This window comes from Sebastes fasciatus, chromosome 8 (genome assembly GCF_043250625.1).
Source record: "Sebastes fasciatus isolate fSebFas1 chromosome 8, fSebFas1.pri, whole genome shotgun sequence".
Lineage (NCBI taxonomy): Eukaryota > Metazoa > Chordata > Actinopteri > Perciformes > Sebastidae > Sebastes > Sebastes fasciatus.
Window position 1 is genome coordinate 26,306,661 of NC_133802.1, and position 15,329 is coordinate 26,321,989.

The window sequence follows — 15,329 nt, forward strand, 5'->3', positions numbered from 1 at the left end:
AACTGCACCATTTTAAATGTATTTTATTTTCTTGTTTTCTCTTGGAAATACTTCTCTAATATCGCTGATTGGAACAGCAAATGGACTATTTTTTCATTGGGTTTATTGCTCATGAACATTTTAGGTTCATCTTTATGCAGTTTTCCTTTAAAACAGACTAGTTTCAACGGGAATTACTGATTGACCTTTGACATTTTGAGGGTGAAGAATTAATAAATAAAGAAACATTTGAACTGAAAACAGGTGCATCTCTGGCAGCAACACTGCCGTCGCTTTACTCGTCCTCTCAGCTCTTAATGCCATTTCCCAGCTGTCATGAACACATCTTTAGAGAGAAACCCTTTGGCAGGAACTCCCATTAGGAGATGAGAAGGGATCCTGAACCCGGTGCCAGGTTAAACACAAGTAATACAAAGACCCTTCTTATTATTTCCTAACTTACCGGTGACCTATATTATACACAAACAAACTCACAGAATCTCCTTATTTGGATCTATGAGGGAATGATATTAGAACAACTCAGGTGTGATAAACAATGTGATTTCTCCCATTCGTGTATTTTCACTTCCCTTTTTCCTCCTCGTGTTTCTGCTTTTTTTTTTTTTTCCCAAATATGATTCATTGCATAGAAGGACTGGAGATGAGAGGTCGCCTCTTCTGCCCACCATATTTGTTGTGGTTGAACTCGTGTTTTTTTTCTTTTCTTTTCCACATTGGATGATGGTCGTTAAATACACGCATACAGACCCCCACACACATACATACAAACATTAGGAACAGAACAATATAGAGGTGACTTCGAGGTTTTTCTGCGCCGGGTGGCATGCGAAGTTTACCCAGCGAGCGTTCACACAGACAATATACAGCAGTAAGTTGGTTGGTTCGTTGGTTTTGCTGAAGGCCTCGCAATGTTTTGGCCCGACAAGAGTACGTTTTGAGTACCGAACCGCAGATCCCACAATGCACTGCAGGAGCAACAGCAGGGAGAACACTGACCTGAGAAGTTTCCATGACAACTGACAGTCTGAGAGAGAGGTTTTCGGGGGTTGGGTTACAGGTCTGGATGCCACCACGATAGAAAATGAAAAGTTAAAAAAAGGCGAGTGACTTCGTGACACAACCAAGTGTTGTTTTTGGTTCCTCAGTCACATTGAGTGCTGATTTTTTTTTCTTTTTTGACACCATTTCTCGAGTGTGCTTTCACGTGTGCTGTGCACATTTGACAGAGTGAAGACACATGCTGATACACACTGATATGTAAGGAGCTTGGCGGGGCTCCCAATAAACATCCATCTTGGAGGGTCAGAAGAGTCACGTTGAAACCCAAACCCCCGCAGGTGACGACGTCAAGTCCAGTTCTGCCGCTTATGTGTGACTGGTCTGCTTTTCAGTGCCTCTCTGCTGCCCTGCAGTGCTTTCACATCAGACTCCAGCTGGCTAATACAAGCAGCGTATCACTCCGATCCACTGACTGGCTGATTGAAGACATGTTGGTTGGAGGAGAAGATCTGGGGTGGTACCGAACTCTTTGTTTACAGGTGAGCTCCTGCTCTCTGATGTATTAGTACAGCAGTAGTACAATATTAGAGTACGTTTGGTGGTACGTTTAAGTCAGACTTTAGCGGTACATCAGTGGTAAGTAAGACAAACGGAGGCAACACGTTTCTATTCCTCCAACTTTTAAAATGACACAATTGTGCTCTTTACTTTCTTACTCTATTGCTTTTATAAGTATTGATAATAAATAAGAGTCAGAAAATTGACAGGGGGGCATGATGAAGGTAACAAAACAATACAAAACATAAATAAAAGAAAATAATATCACAAACAATTATCAAAAATAAAAATTAATCTCACTGTGGCCAGTGTTCCAGCTGATATTACTACATAAAAAAGGGTGTGATGAAAATATGTTTACAGGTTGTAATAAAAAAACATGCCAGTTTTTACTTCAAAATAAAATATTTAAGAATGATTAAGGCGATATTGGTAACCTGCAACATAAGAACCAGGCAATAAATAAAAATAAATTAGAAAAAAAATGAAACACAAGAAATGATCACCACCAACAACAACATGAGAAATATCTGAGAGCCAAATGTTGTGGAGCATGTTGGAGAAACCCCATCACCACAAGCACTGCAGGTAAATGTTGTCTTAATGGCTTTGTAATGGCTGAAAAACAACCCAACCACATATACGGCTTCACTCCAAATCTATTTTTTTCCCCTTAAAATAACAAAAGGCTCCTCTTATTCCTGTGGCCCGATTCCTGTGTGTTGCTCCGGAAATCTCTCTTCTTTGTTATTGTTTACGTCGTCTAGCTAAAAGATGTGTTTCCCAGTGTCTTTATGGCCTCTGTTAAGTAATGATGAACAGTGTAAGGTCTTGGATATAAAGTTCCATGCATTCCAAATTCCTACATTTATTTTTATCCACTATACACTTCTTTAAAGACATGGCAAGTTGAGGATCGTTGGGCGGGGATTTCGAAATAAAGAAGAATCAGCATTCAAGAAACGCAGAGAGGTGAGGACGAGGGGGAGCAAAAAGGTTTTAACAGTTCCAATCTGGAATGTAGATAGAAACAAACCGTGGAAAGAAACGCGAGCCGACACGCGGCTACGTCGTTAGCGTTGTCTTATTCATTCAACATGACATTTCCATTTCCGACCAGGTGATGTAACAAGAGGTCTTTTGTACCAGAAAAACCTGTTAGCAAAGTTTTATTCCATTTTCCCCACTTTTTTTTTTTTTTACTTTGAGAAGAGATAGAAAAGAGGAGAGAGGGCTGGTTTGTTGTTATTCCTAGTTTGAGCACAGGACTGTGAAACCAAGGATCCTAGCATGCCACCATGCCCGTGGTAAAGCTACCATTTCCTGTTAAGCAGCTCTCATATAAACGATGGCGTCGTCAGCGTATAGGAGTAGAATTGCACCACTCTTTTATTTCCTTCCATCGAAGCTGCAGTGTTAAATCCACATGGAGGGCGGAGGTGGTTCTACTCGTCTTCAACAGCTGTGTAGATCTCCGGTGAGAGCTCCCTCTACTGGCATGAAGAAGGAGCAGCAAAAACAAAAAAACGTTCTTTGAATTTTGCTGTCGTTTTTGGCTGCCAGTTGATCTTTTGTAATGAAGGGGCGGAGATGTGTTTAACTGCTACAGGTTGGTTCTAGGGTCCGCGGTAGTTTGGTGGAGACTCTTTGGCTGGGGACGCTGGATAGTTCTTCTAAAGATGGATGTTGGCTTGGCATGATCTGTGAAAAAGAAAAAAAAGGTAATTTAGTCAAAACTATTGAACACAACCCTTATGATATGCCTCTGAATGTTTGATATGTTCATAAAGATACTTTTAGATTACTGTAACAATAGTCAAGCTCTTCTCATATACCGTTCATAGCTATACCTCACGTAAAGTAATACACTATAATTCGTATATATCCCACAAAATCTATTCGTATGTAATCCATGTAATCATGAACCAGAAGTATAAAGAGCAACAAACGCTGCAAACGCAGCACCGTTCGCTTGTTTATTCAAAGTTCATAAATACTGAATGTGTCACCTGTCCAAATTGCACCAAATTCAACAAAGCTCTCCCTTTGGGTCCCCAGCAAAACACCCACCAAGTGTGAAGTTGATCGGATGAATGGTTCTCGAAATTATGCAAAAGACGTACAGGAAGACAGAGAGAGATTCCTTGATTGATAGTTAGATAGAAAATCTCTATTTCAACACAGGAGTTCAATAAATGAACAATGTGTGTGCACTAACCATTTGAAGATGATAATGCATTGGGCCTAAACCTATTCAATCAATGGCAACACACACTACTAGAATATAATATCATAGGCAGGACAGGGGAGATTACACAATAGTCAAAATCAATGATCTGATTCTGTACTCAGAGTCTAATTTTGACCAGTTGTCTTGTGTTTTAAAGCTGCTTCTAAGTCATCTGTAGTCAAGGAATTTAGTTTGGGGTCATTTATTTGAATGGCAGACACACAGGGAGCCTCTCTCTTACTCAAATGAAGGCGATTGCTGTGTGGAACTGTAATGCTGTAAAAATGAAGTTGGCCACTAGATGGTGGATAAGCCTAGGAAATATCCTGCTGATCTACATTATATATACTGTACACGAAGGCTTTCTGTCATCCAGCTCATTAAATATTTGTCTTTAATAAGTCAAAAGGTAACTGGACTTATGCACCCCACATGAAAAGCTTGGACATTTTTAAATCAAGTTTTGGCAAAACAAAACCATCCCTTCTCTTGAGATTTTCATTAAATATAAAAGGGAGACATAAACCAGTAGTTTTATCCACATTGCATTCAAAGCACATTAGTGCAGTAAAGGGGTTCTTGCTGAACACATATATTTCATTTATCTATCACAGGACAATTTTACCCTAAATGTTTTGCAGCACATGTTTTTTACTGAGTATTTCCAGCATGAACCAGCTGTACCAAGCAGCAGCAGGAGAGATGTTCCTAACATCCCCAGACACCATGTCAGCCTGTGCTGACACAGCACCTGTCGATACAATGGGAAGGGTGCATGTTACGCCGCTGCCTGAAATAACACAGGAAGGGAAGTCGCTTGTGTAATATGGCACTTCATATTTGCTTCACAGCTCCGAGATTGAGGCCTTCTCATTGTGCAAACTAGTTTGTGTTCTTTGTTTTAATATTTGTTTAGCTATTATTTATTCTGCAAACTGGGAGCTGCACACGCTCTTTGGTCATAAACCGTCTCCCTGCCTCGGGCTAACAGGGCAAACAGAACGAGAGAGCTCTTCAGGGTATATATAGACACTGCAGTAATTAGCCCCAATGCAAAACACCTGTGTGCCCCAGACACTAGCACACCTGTGGCCACTGTGGCCTCCAGCGTCTCTGACGATGTGTTTCAACCCTGAGTCCTGCAAATCACCTTTAAATTCATCTGTAAAACTTTCTGGTACGAACACAGAATGACTCATTTTGTCATTTTTGTGTGTTTCAAACAATAGGAGATTTATGTATGTGTGTGACTAACATCTGTAAATGTACTATTTCATTCCTAATAAGGTGTCATATTTTTGAAGCTTTGGGAGTCTATAATCCCATTGACTGGTAGGTCCAGTGTGTTTCCCAAATGAATATACACTGTATGCATCTTTTTTAGAATCACTGCCTTCTGGTTTTCTCTCCCACTGTGCCTGACTCAGATTAACTGCTCCAAACATGCTGTATATTTACATGTTGCCCAGCAGCAGGCTTAATCTGTTCCAGTGAACACAGGCCCCCAAAGGGCCAGTACACAACAAACAGCTAACTGACTCACTGGACAAAGAGATGGAGGGGGAAAAAAACACTACATGGCCAAAAGGACACACAGCATATGGACCGTAGACTGTATATAAAGATGGACGACATGACAGCTCCCCAAAAGTAAAGCTAAAATATCTCGATCGCCCCCTGGTGGCCGGCTGCAGTATAGAGGGGCGAAGCCCCGCCCCTTTCAGTGCATCATGGGACCTTATTTTGGTCAAAATATGAACGGCGAGAGACTTTTTTTTTTATCCCGTTTGAATTGCGCCATGAGTCACACATATGATGTTTGTCAATTTAAACGATAATTTTGGAAGTCGAGAAAGTCACAGTTTGTTGTAAAAAATATAAGACTGTGAAAATACATAATTAAAAAGACTACACACACCAAAGTCATGTAAGTGACGTCTCTCTCTCTGAAGCTACGATGCCTGTGTGTTTCGTACTGGATGTACTTACACCAGCAACGGGTCTGATCGTTCATTCGCTTCCCGTTTGATAAAAAGACCAGGAGTCGCTGGATAAAACACATCAGGTACGATAACGTTTCATTTGTGCTTGGAACTTAGCTAAGTTATCCAGTTAGCTAGCGTTGGTGACATTTATTGTGTGAGACGAGAGATGTAGTTCACTGAGCAGTTTCACACAAAACTAAATGATACTACGACAAACTGCGACTTGAAAAATTATTTTTTAAATTGACAAACATATGTGTTATTTAATAAAAAATATTTGTCTCTCGCCGTTGACTACTGTTCATATTTTTTTCTAAAATAAAGTCCCATGGGGGACATCGGAAGGGGCGGGACTTTGCCTCTCAATAGGTCATAAAGCCCGCCCCCTCCATGTAAGTGGATGGGACATGTGCCAAACTAAAAAGTCAAAGTACACGTCAAATAAATTCTGTCATTTTAGTTAGTTCTTATCATGCTGATATCCTGGATATGTTCATTTTTCTGACAAATTTGGTTTTAATTTGTTATTTAATGCTATAAAAAAGGGGCTGAGACGTCATAATTGACAGCTGCTCTGAGTGAAGTAGTCGCGCAGATATAACTAACTTTCCACAACTGTCATGAGTCTGTTTAAAAGAACATGTGTCAATTTGCCTCTCGTAGTTCCAGTTAAGGGATTTTTTTAAGCTACAGCATATGAGGATATTTTAGCCAGCAGTGTGTTTCCAATGTTCTGGCAACAGTTTGGGGAACGCCCTTTCTGGTTTCAACATGACGATTTCCCTGTGCACAAAGTGTGGTCCAGTTTTCCCAGTTGGTGTGAAAGAAGTTGACTGATTTGCACCGAGTTCTGACCTCAACCCCGTCCAACACCTCAGGGCTGAACTGGAAGGTTGACTGTGAGCCAGGGTGACATCAATGGCCAACCTCACTAATACTCTTGTGGCTGAATGGGAGAAAATCCCTGCAGCCAGGCTCCAAAAGAGGAGTGGAGGCTATTCTGATAACAATGAGATGTTCAACCATCACATTTGTGTGTGTAACGTTCGGGCGTCCAGATACTTTTGGCCACATAGCGTACCAAAAAACACAGAGACAGAATGGAGTTGAGAGAGCAAGACATTTCTTCTTTATGGGGGATGAAAGTAGAAATGTCAGAGGCAGAACAAAAAAGGGGGAGATCCTTACAGTGATAGAAGAAACAAGACAAGTCGTGCAGTGAGAGAAAGAGAATGAGAAAGTGAGAACCTTCCTGACAGAGAGAGAGAGAGAGGAGAGAAAACGAGAGCAAAAGAAAGAAGCAGTGATGTTTGACACCAGCGGTAAAGTGTGGGAGGAGAGAGGGTCACATGAGGCAGTTAGTCAGCGCATGGCTGCACAGCACACAGAAACACGCAGAGTCCAGGCTCGGTACATTATCTTTTATGGCACATATGCAACACTGTGCACGCTCTGAAATACAGCTGCAACATCAGTGCCTGCTCTTCCCCCCATGGTGCATCAAAAGCTTCAATACCCACTGCACCAAGAAAAACACTGTACTGTACTTTCAATGAACAAAAAGAAGCATGTAACAGATTTTGCTTCTATTTTCACACAAAACACATCTGCACCCTTTATCAGAGCCATGCCAGGAATTGAGTTTACAGCTCAAACCTTGTCTGCAAAACATTCACTGTCGACGTATTTTATTTACTTCCCTGCAAAATCCACTCTCGGCGAATAATGCATGATTACTATTTGATGATTACCAAGGTAGTAAGTGAACTAATGTTGCCAGCAAAACTATGCTAGCAAAACCGTGACTTGAATAGTTGACTTTAAATACAACACATTTTTCAGTCATATGCAAAGGAAAAAATGTGTGATACGTTGAACCTCTACTTCTGAAACTTTATGCAACAAATCCTGTATTTGTAACACACATTAAAGGGCGGGTCCATCTGTGTTCTGTTTTTTTTTTTTTCAAATGGAAACGCCCACTCAGCCGTTGTAAAAAAGCAGTGTTGTAGGTTACCAAAGTAAGCTAATCGAAGCTAATCAATAAGGTTATGAATAAAGTGAACGCTAGTCAAAGTTAGTTGTGCTGTGTTTGGAAATAACTGAAAGGGATAGTTTGGAATTTTTGAAGTGGGGTTGTATGTATACTCCCATGTTCTGCAGAGTAAAATTACTGTTTTATTCAATGGAGTCTGGTGGCTTTGAAGAGAGCCATATAACGGTGTCGGTTCCCCGTCGGAAAGGGCTGTCTGATGGCGAGATAAAGCAGCTCCTAGCCACCTAAAAAAAATCTACATCAGTTTAAGTGTACGCTATATTTAGAATATTTTCTCTGCTTTTCTACCTTACCATCAGACAGCCCTTTCCGACGGGGAACTGAAACCGTTTTATCGCTGTGTTCAAAGCCACCAGACTCCATTCACAAAAACAGTCATTTTACTTTGCAGAACACGGGAGTTGCTGGTCTGCCGCTGCATCGATCGGTTAGTTTGTTTGTGTTATTGTGTGACTTTCGGATCTGAACTAACGTGGTGTCCACAGCAATACCTTGCTCAGTTTCTGTGCCGCTACTCCTGTCGGCTTCTCCAAACTGGGAGCATGCCGACTGGCCTCTAAGTTACTGTATGTAACATTAATACACCGACTTTAAAGATGTATATATACTGTTTATGTAGCAGCGTCATCATGCAGAAACCTACGTCAGATCACGTGGGAAAATGTTCTGAGAACGGTACGGCGTTACCTTTTTCTTCAACAGCTATTTATAGCCAATACTCGAGCACAACCTGACTAAGTTGGCATGAAGCAAAACTATGTAGGAGAGTTTTTAAAAGTGTTTCAATATATAATAAATAATAATATAATACACATTTACAGTTTTGTCTCACTGGTTTATATTTAGGTTGTGAGGTTTTTAGGTGTTCGTCACACCTGAGAAATAATTGTGACTTCAGTGAAGCTGTTATCAATGTGAAGATGAATAAACATCTAAATAAACCTTGAACATTTTTAGATTTTAAAAGACACCAATGTGCAATGATATCACAGAACAAAAGGAAACACATCAGGTGTTGTGAGAGACTTCGCAGTTTGTTAGGCTCAGTGTGTGTCACACTGAATGCCGATTAAAGACATTGATGTCAGTTTAGTTTAATTTCCGAGCGGCGTTTTCCTTGATTCTTTGGTTCATCAAGAGGCAAAATGAGCTACAAGCCTGATTGTGATCCTCTCTGTTTGATGTTTCATTGTCAATTTACTCTAATAGGTTCAAATCAGACAGCGGCTCATTAATCACCGGCATGCTTTTGGAACAAGAATGACTTGCTGATTTATTTCTGGTCGAGCTGACTGCAGGCTTTTAAACTCACACTACCCAGATGCCAGTGATTTTCAGGAGCAGGCCACAACACAACAGCTGCAAAAACACAGAAGCAGCGACAAAACTGGCTTCAGGCTGAGCTGCAGGAACAAGCGGCACAGACAGCTCGTCTCCACATGACAAAGATGAAGATATGAAGATGGAGAATTACAGATGTACAATTGTCCTGAATACAAAGTGATAAGTAAATCAAAATTGTACTTTCCTGCTCAAGTGTACAGGATTTGTCTCTTAAGGGTTTGATTAATGTTGCTCGGATATATATTTTTTTTAAAGACGCCCTGCGGAGTTTTCTTGTAAACAAACAAAAGTTATATTTACATTCAGTGTTACTCACAAATGCATTGTGTGTATCTAACAAATGTGTTGAATACATTTCGTTTCCTCATAAAACATTTTCAAAGTTGAGTTTACAAAACTCCACAGGGAACCTTTAATATTTCTGAATAATTTGTGATGTTTTTTTTTTGCAGTGTTTTTACGTTAAACTACAAAGTAAATGTTTAGAATTTTACTCAGTGGGAAAGTTTTGCAGTGTGGTTTAAAAAATATATCGTCGGGGAAAAGTTAAAGTGACTTACTGTCTGACCTGCCAGAGAGAGCAGCATGTTCTCTCTGCCAGTGTGTGCTCAGGCCTGAGACATGAAGCATCCAGAGGATTCCAGTCCTTGTTGGCTGCAAGAGGAAGCAGCAGTATTCAGACCAGACATTTGAATTAATAGAAACATCCTGATACATAGTTGGACATTACTGGACCAGACATAATATCCACTGTATCCCAATGTACCCACAGGATACACTGTTGAAGTGTTGCATAAAGTTATATGAATATTTTTAAGTTAAAGGTCCAAACTGTACGATACTTTGCCATCATGGAGCTTGCCACGGTTCCCCATTTACTGTACACATTTTTTTGTGGGTAACTTCTTGGTGCTTTCCTTAACATGTTAATGATGGTCACCCGAACGCACCATTCATTTTGGTCACTAAAATAATGCTCTGTTCATTTAGTTTCTTGATTTGTCGGTAGCGTTCATGTCAAGATCCAAGGGGTGGGACTTCGCCTCTCTATTGAACTTGATTCTTGGCAAAGGCTCAACATTTTCTGTTGCAACCAAACATGCAGTTGAACCACTGCAGCAGCTGATTGTAATGATCAGCTCTGCTGGTTGATGGTGAGGTAATTAGTGAAAGCAGCTGGTGAATGAAAACCTGCATGCCACAATTCCTGGCCTTGAAACTGTGGTAGAAGATACTAAGATTTACAGTATTTGCAGGTTAAATTTAAATACTCACCAGTATGCTCAGCTCTCCTCCCTGTTCCCCTCTCTCTCTCTCTCCTTCCTCTCTCTCTTTTAGTAAAACAAAAGCAGGGGGATCTTCACAGGTTTTTCTGGTACGGGGCCTCGTGACTTCGTCATTTGACATTTACATAGTCCTGCAAATACATTCAGTCAGTTTATTTAATATTCTTTTTTTAATTTAATGTTCAACAGCAGGTAGGTTATTTCATATTCAGAGTGGGATTCCCCATCGAAAGAAGTCTCCCGTCATTTGAGGAAGGTCTTCAAAAACGTCTTAAACAAAATGCAAGTCAAGCTGCAAATCGTCAGATCCCTCAATGCCTTCGAACATGAGAACATTTTCAATGCACAGTCCCAATAATTAAATATTAAACATGTGTGGCCGTGCAAGGCCTGTCTGGTGTTGTATTATTTATTTTTCATTGTTCTGGGATTTTAAAACATCAAAAACTTGAGACTTGTTTTTGGTTTCATGTTTTTTGGAAGGTCAAGTCTCAAGTAAATCAAATTTCAAAGCATAACCCCCTCTCCACCCCCCCGTATAAATAGCACGACATTACAAGGACATTCCGCGTGTCATGAGAACGCATTTTAGCCTTTTCGCATGTCCGTACGCCTCTTTAACGAGTCATTTTTACGCCACACAATAAAACTACGGTAACGGCCGCAGTTAGGTTTAGGCAACAAAACCACTTAGTTAGGTTTAGGAAAAACTTCATGGTTGGGCTTAAAATGAGTACGTAAACTAAGTAAAATATGTACGGAAACAACATAACAGAAGTATGCAAAATACGTCACAAATGTCACTAACGTAACTGCAAAATAACTCGACAACTCTTTGGGACACGAACACTGGTCTCCTGGTTGAAAGTCCTGTGTTTGTTGGACCCATCCACCTCCCTTCCCGTCCATCACAAGCAGTCTTTCATTGAACTCAGTACAGACTACATGGCGTACAAATGACACGCCAAAAGCAAGAATGACGTTCTTATTGCACATGAAATGACTTGCGGTTACCGTGTCATTCATACGCCATTTAGGAGGTTTGGGTGGATCCAAAAACAACAAACAACAAAAACCGGACATTCGCCCAGGAGACCGGTGTTTGTGTCCCGTGTGAAACCAGAACGTTGACTTTTTTTTGTCACGTAACTTCCGTACTTAAGTTACGCCACTTCAGTAGTTATTTTAACCCAAACCATGATCTTTTCCTAAACCTAACTAAGTAATTTTGTTGCCTAAACCTAACCAAGTTGTTTCCTGTGAAGACGCAAGTTTATTTTGAAAAGAAAATTGTTATGTGTTGCTGGACATTCGTAGGAGAACATAAAAATAAGGATTAGCTTTTCATATCATACAAACCGTTGTATGAGGATACGTTGTTACAGTATATGTACCCTCGACTTAAAGCCGCTGCATCACAGCAGTGTATATTCAGCTGTGATAACCTGCGGTGTAAACATGCATCCTGTTTGATGCAGACAGTGCGTCATAGTACGAACAAGTCGTCACTGTCAATGTTAAATGTTCCCGCTGCACATGCAGAGCAGCCAGAGGAGCAAAAATAAGAAACACAGACAGAGAAGAAAACACACAAACACTGAGACGTAGACACACTGCGTTAGGAACACACTGCCTATTCTGAGTAAACCACTTTAAGCCGCCCACTCTGCTGCCTACAAAAGTCAAAACACAACATGCTGTAGCTATCTGTCAACATCCCGGTACACTTTGAACCAGCAGCATCTCACAGATTTATTTTTATACCTAATGTTGAGATGCACAAAAGAAATGTTTCCAGCTCTTTGTATGTGAATCATTGAGCAAAAATATTGCTGCTGTCTGATCATTATCTTGTATCTTCTGATACGCAGGAGAGTAGTCTTTGCCAGACGTACAGTCAAGCTGTTGGCTGCATTTTATAAACTGTATTATGACTTTTATTTAAGAGAGTTCTACATAAAATCCCTGTGAGCAGTTCATAAATAATGCACACAATCTTCAGCTCAGGTAAAAACAAGACAATAAATTAAATGGAGTTGAATTGCAAACAGCTCCTTTCGAACTGCCTGAGGGAAGAACCTCAGCTACAACCTTTCCTATAAAATAAAAGCCCCGGTAGATAATAAATCACCTTCCAGCTCCCTCGTCTGCTTTCAGTGCTGCTTCTCTTATGAATGATCTGTCTTCTTCAGGTCTGACTTTGCACATGACTTATTGGGATACATACAGGAGAAAGGAATGAAAGAAATACAAACCTTAATCTTAGCACCTCAGAAGAAAGATTGGAACTTCTTGCCAAAACCGGTGATAGCTGGAGGAAAGTGGACAAGAAAAAGAAATTAAATAGATGTTAACTGAGGGGTGAGAACTTAGCAGTAAAACTTCTGTCTCTCTGTAGTCATTTTATGTCTCTTTTGTAGTAGTTTTTGTCTCTTTAGTCATCTTGTGTCTCATTGTAGCCACTGTTTATCCGACTGTAGTAATTCTGTGTCTCTTTGTAGTCACTTTTTGTCTCTCTGTAGTGATATGTGTCTCTTTGTAGTCTCCTTGTGTCTCTCTGTATTCATCTTGTGTGTCATTGTAGCCACTGTTTATCTCACTGTAGTAATTCTGTGTCTCTTTGTAGTCACTTTTTGTCTCTCTGTAGTCGTCTTGAGTTTCTTTGTAGTAACATTTTGTATCTCTATAGTCGTTTTGTGTCTCTTTGTAGTCATTTTTTGTCTTTCTGTAGTCATTTTGAGTTTCTTTGTAGACACTTTTTGTTTCTCTGTAGTCGTCTTGAGTTTCTTTGCCGTAACATTTTGTCTCTCTATAATTGTTTTGTCTCTCTTTAGACGTTTTGCGCCTCTCTGTTGTTATTTTGAATCTTTTTGTAGTTATTTTGTTGGTTTGCTTGTCTCTCTCTTTGTTGTCATTTAATTAACTTTGAAATGAAATGTTAACAGTCACCAGGGGCCCCTTGAACCCTTGGGTGCCTGTGTCTGGTAGTAGTCTGTTGTTCAATAATAATAATAATCCAGCCATGCGTTATTATTTAAGGCAAGTAATGAAGTAAAATAACTACTTTTCTCCAACAATTATTACACTATTAACATGGTGATAGTCAATAGTAATAGTTTTTCAATATGACTGATGTCTTTCATTATATCATGGCCCAGTCACTTGTTTAAAGTGTGCTGTTATGAAGTGATGTGTTTGCTGTACCTTCTCCCAGTTTGCCGGCCTGCTCAGCGGCAGATCCAGGGAGGATTTTGGACAACATGCCTTCTCCCTCCACGCCAGGCTGACCTGCTGCTGCGCTGCCAATACCTCCTGGCCTAGGAGCCGCCTTGGATCCTGTACGGAAAAAACAGAGAGATGAAGGGAGGATGGATGACAGGATAGAGAAGAGAGAGAAGTGAGGAAAGGAAAAGACAGAGATGTATCCAGAGGACAAGAGATGTCAGTATCTGTGCAGGTCTAATATCAGATGGCGTCTGTCAGTGTGCGTATTTTTTATGATGACATCTGTGGTGCCAAGTGCTCCGTGTCTTTTCATTGCACTTTCCAAAAAATCACTTGTAAATCAAACAGTGTGGGCAGTAGAGAAGATGTCTCATCCTTCAGTTGCACTAGTAGCCCCTGTTGAATTCCTCCTGTCCTGCCAGTGAACTGATTCAGCCTGTACGTCTCTTTACTCATTAGGTCTCCTCCTGTATAGACTTACATGGGCTTCCAGTGTTTAGTTGCCAGATTGTCTGTACAGATGTTGCTTCAGTCGTTACTTGAGATCTCCTCATTGTTTGCTGACCATGAAACTAATTTATTAACTACTTAACAACCAACTTACGCTAAAGAACTGACTGATATATCAAAATATTGACACTGGACAATTCTGTAAAACCCTGGTGTTTTTTTATTTTTATTATTCCTAAAAATAAAAAACAAAATGCAGAACACTGTTAATACTTATGATCGGGACGCGGATAGGGTAACTACAGTGGTTTTGATGCCAAAAATAAAGTGACCAAAGGGGGCGTGACAAAGCGGGCAGTATGTGACGAGTTGGGATAAGAACGTGTTGGAGCACTATATACAATTTGAATTGTTTTTGGGTGAACTATTCCTTTAAGAAAAGGGAAAGATCTACGGCGGCAGCTAGTGATTATTTCCATTATTGATTAATTTGACAGTTAGATTAATGAATCAATAAAATGACAGAAACTAGTGAAATAACAAACACAATTTCCTAAATTGACATATACAAACATCATTTGTTCAACAACTGCTCTAAAACTACGGGATATTCAGAAGAATTCAGCAAATATTTACTTATAAGTAGTTATTAATTCGTAATTTTGTTTGTGTTTTTACTTTAAAATAATTTAAAAGGACTGTTTGTTAGAATCAGAATTGCTTGTTAACAGCGACACCTGTGGCTGTTAAGTCAACGAAAGTCAGTGTTGGGCTCGCGCTTGTGCTCGCTCTACGCAGACATGAACGAGCATTGCTCAACACAGTGAGGCGACACACGTCAGCTAAAACCACAATATCACTCTATATTTCACCTACTTGGCAGTAATGTTAGCTGACCAGACGAAGGTCTCTCCATGAATCACTGCTGATCGTAGTGTTGGCATGGGACACCGACCCGGATTGGTTTTATACGTGTAAGAAGTTACAAACAGTCCCTTTAAACGATTCATCAATCAGTCAGAATTGTTGCCTATTATCTATTGATCAAATCTGTTTGTAGGATGTGAGACAAACTACTTCCTGCATCAGCATTGAGTTTTGGTATCGGATATAAAAGTCTCCAGAACTTTCCTACTATCCAACAAATTAACTGAATGACTTAATACCAAATGAACTAACTGACCAACTCACTACAT

General features: G+C 40.1%; 1 protein-coding gene across 5 annotated transcripts in view; it reads right to left on the bottom strand.

Moving 5' to 3' along the window:
- Window positions 1-585: 585 nt before the first annotated feature.
- The window catches only part of bsna (bassoon presynaptic cytomatrix protein a), a 186,114-nt gene continuing 171,370 nt past the window's right edge, over window positions 586-15,329 (bottom strand). For all 5 annotated transcript variants that reach the window (XM_074644677.1, XM_074644678.1, XM_074644681.1 and 2 more), the window contains 5 exons: window positions 13,663-13,794; window positions 12,714-12,769; window positions 10,448-10,589; window positions 9,733-9,826; window positions 586-3,258 (listed from right to left, as the gene is read on the bottom strand). In XM_074644677.1, the coding sequence (XP_074500778.1) occupies window positions 12,729-12,769; window positions 13,663-13,794 (173 nt within the window). In that variant the 3' untranslated portion in view covers window positions 586-3,258; window positions 9,733-9,826; window positions 10,448-10,589; window positions 12,714-12,728. The remainder of the gene's footprint in view (window positions 3,259-9,732; window positions 9,827-10,447; window positions 10,590-12,713; window positions 12,770-13,662; window positions 13,795-15,329) is intronic.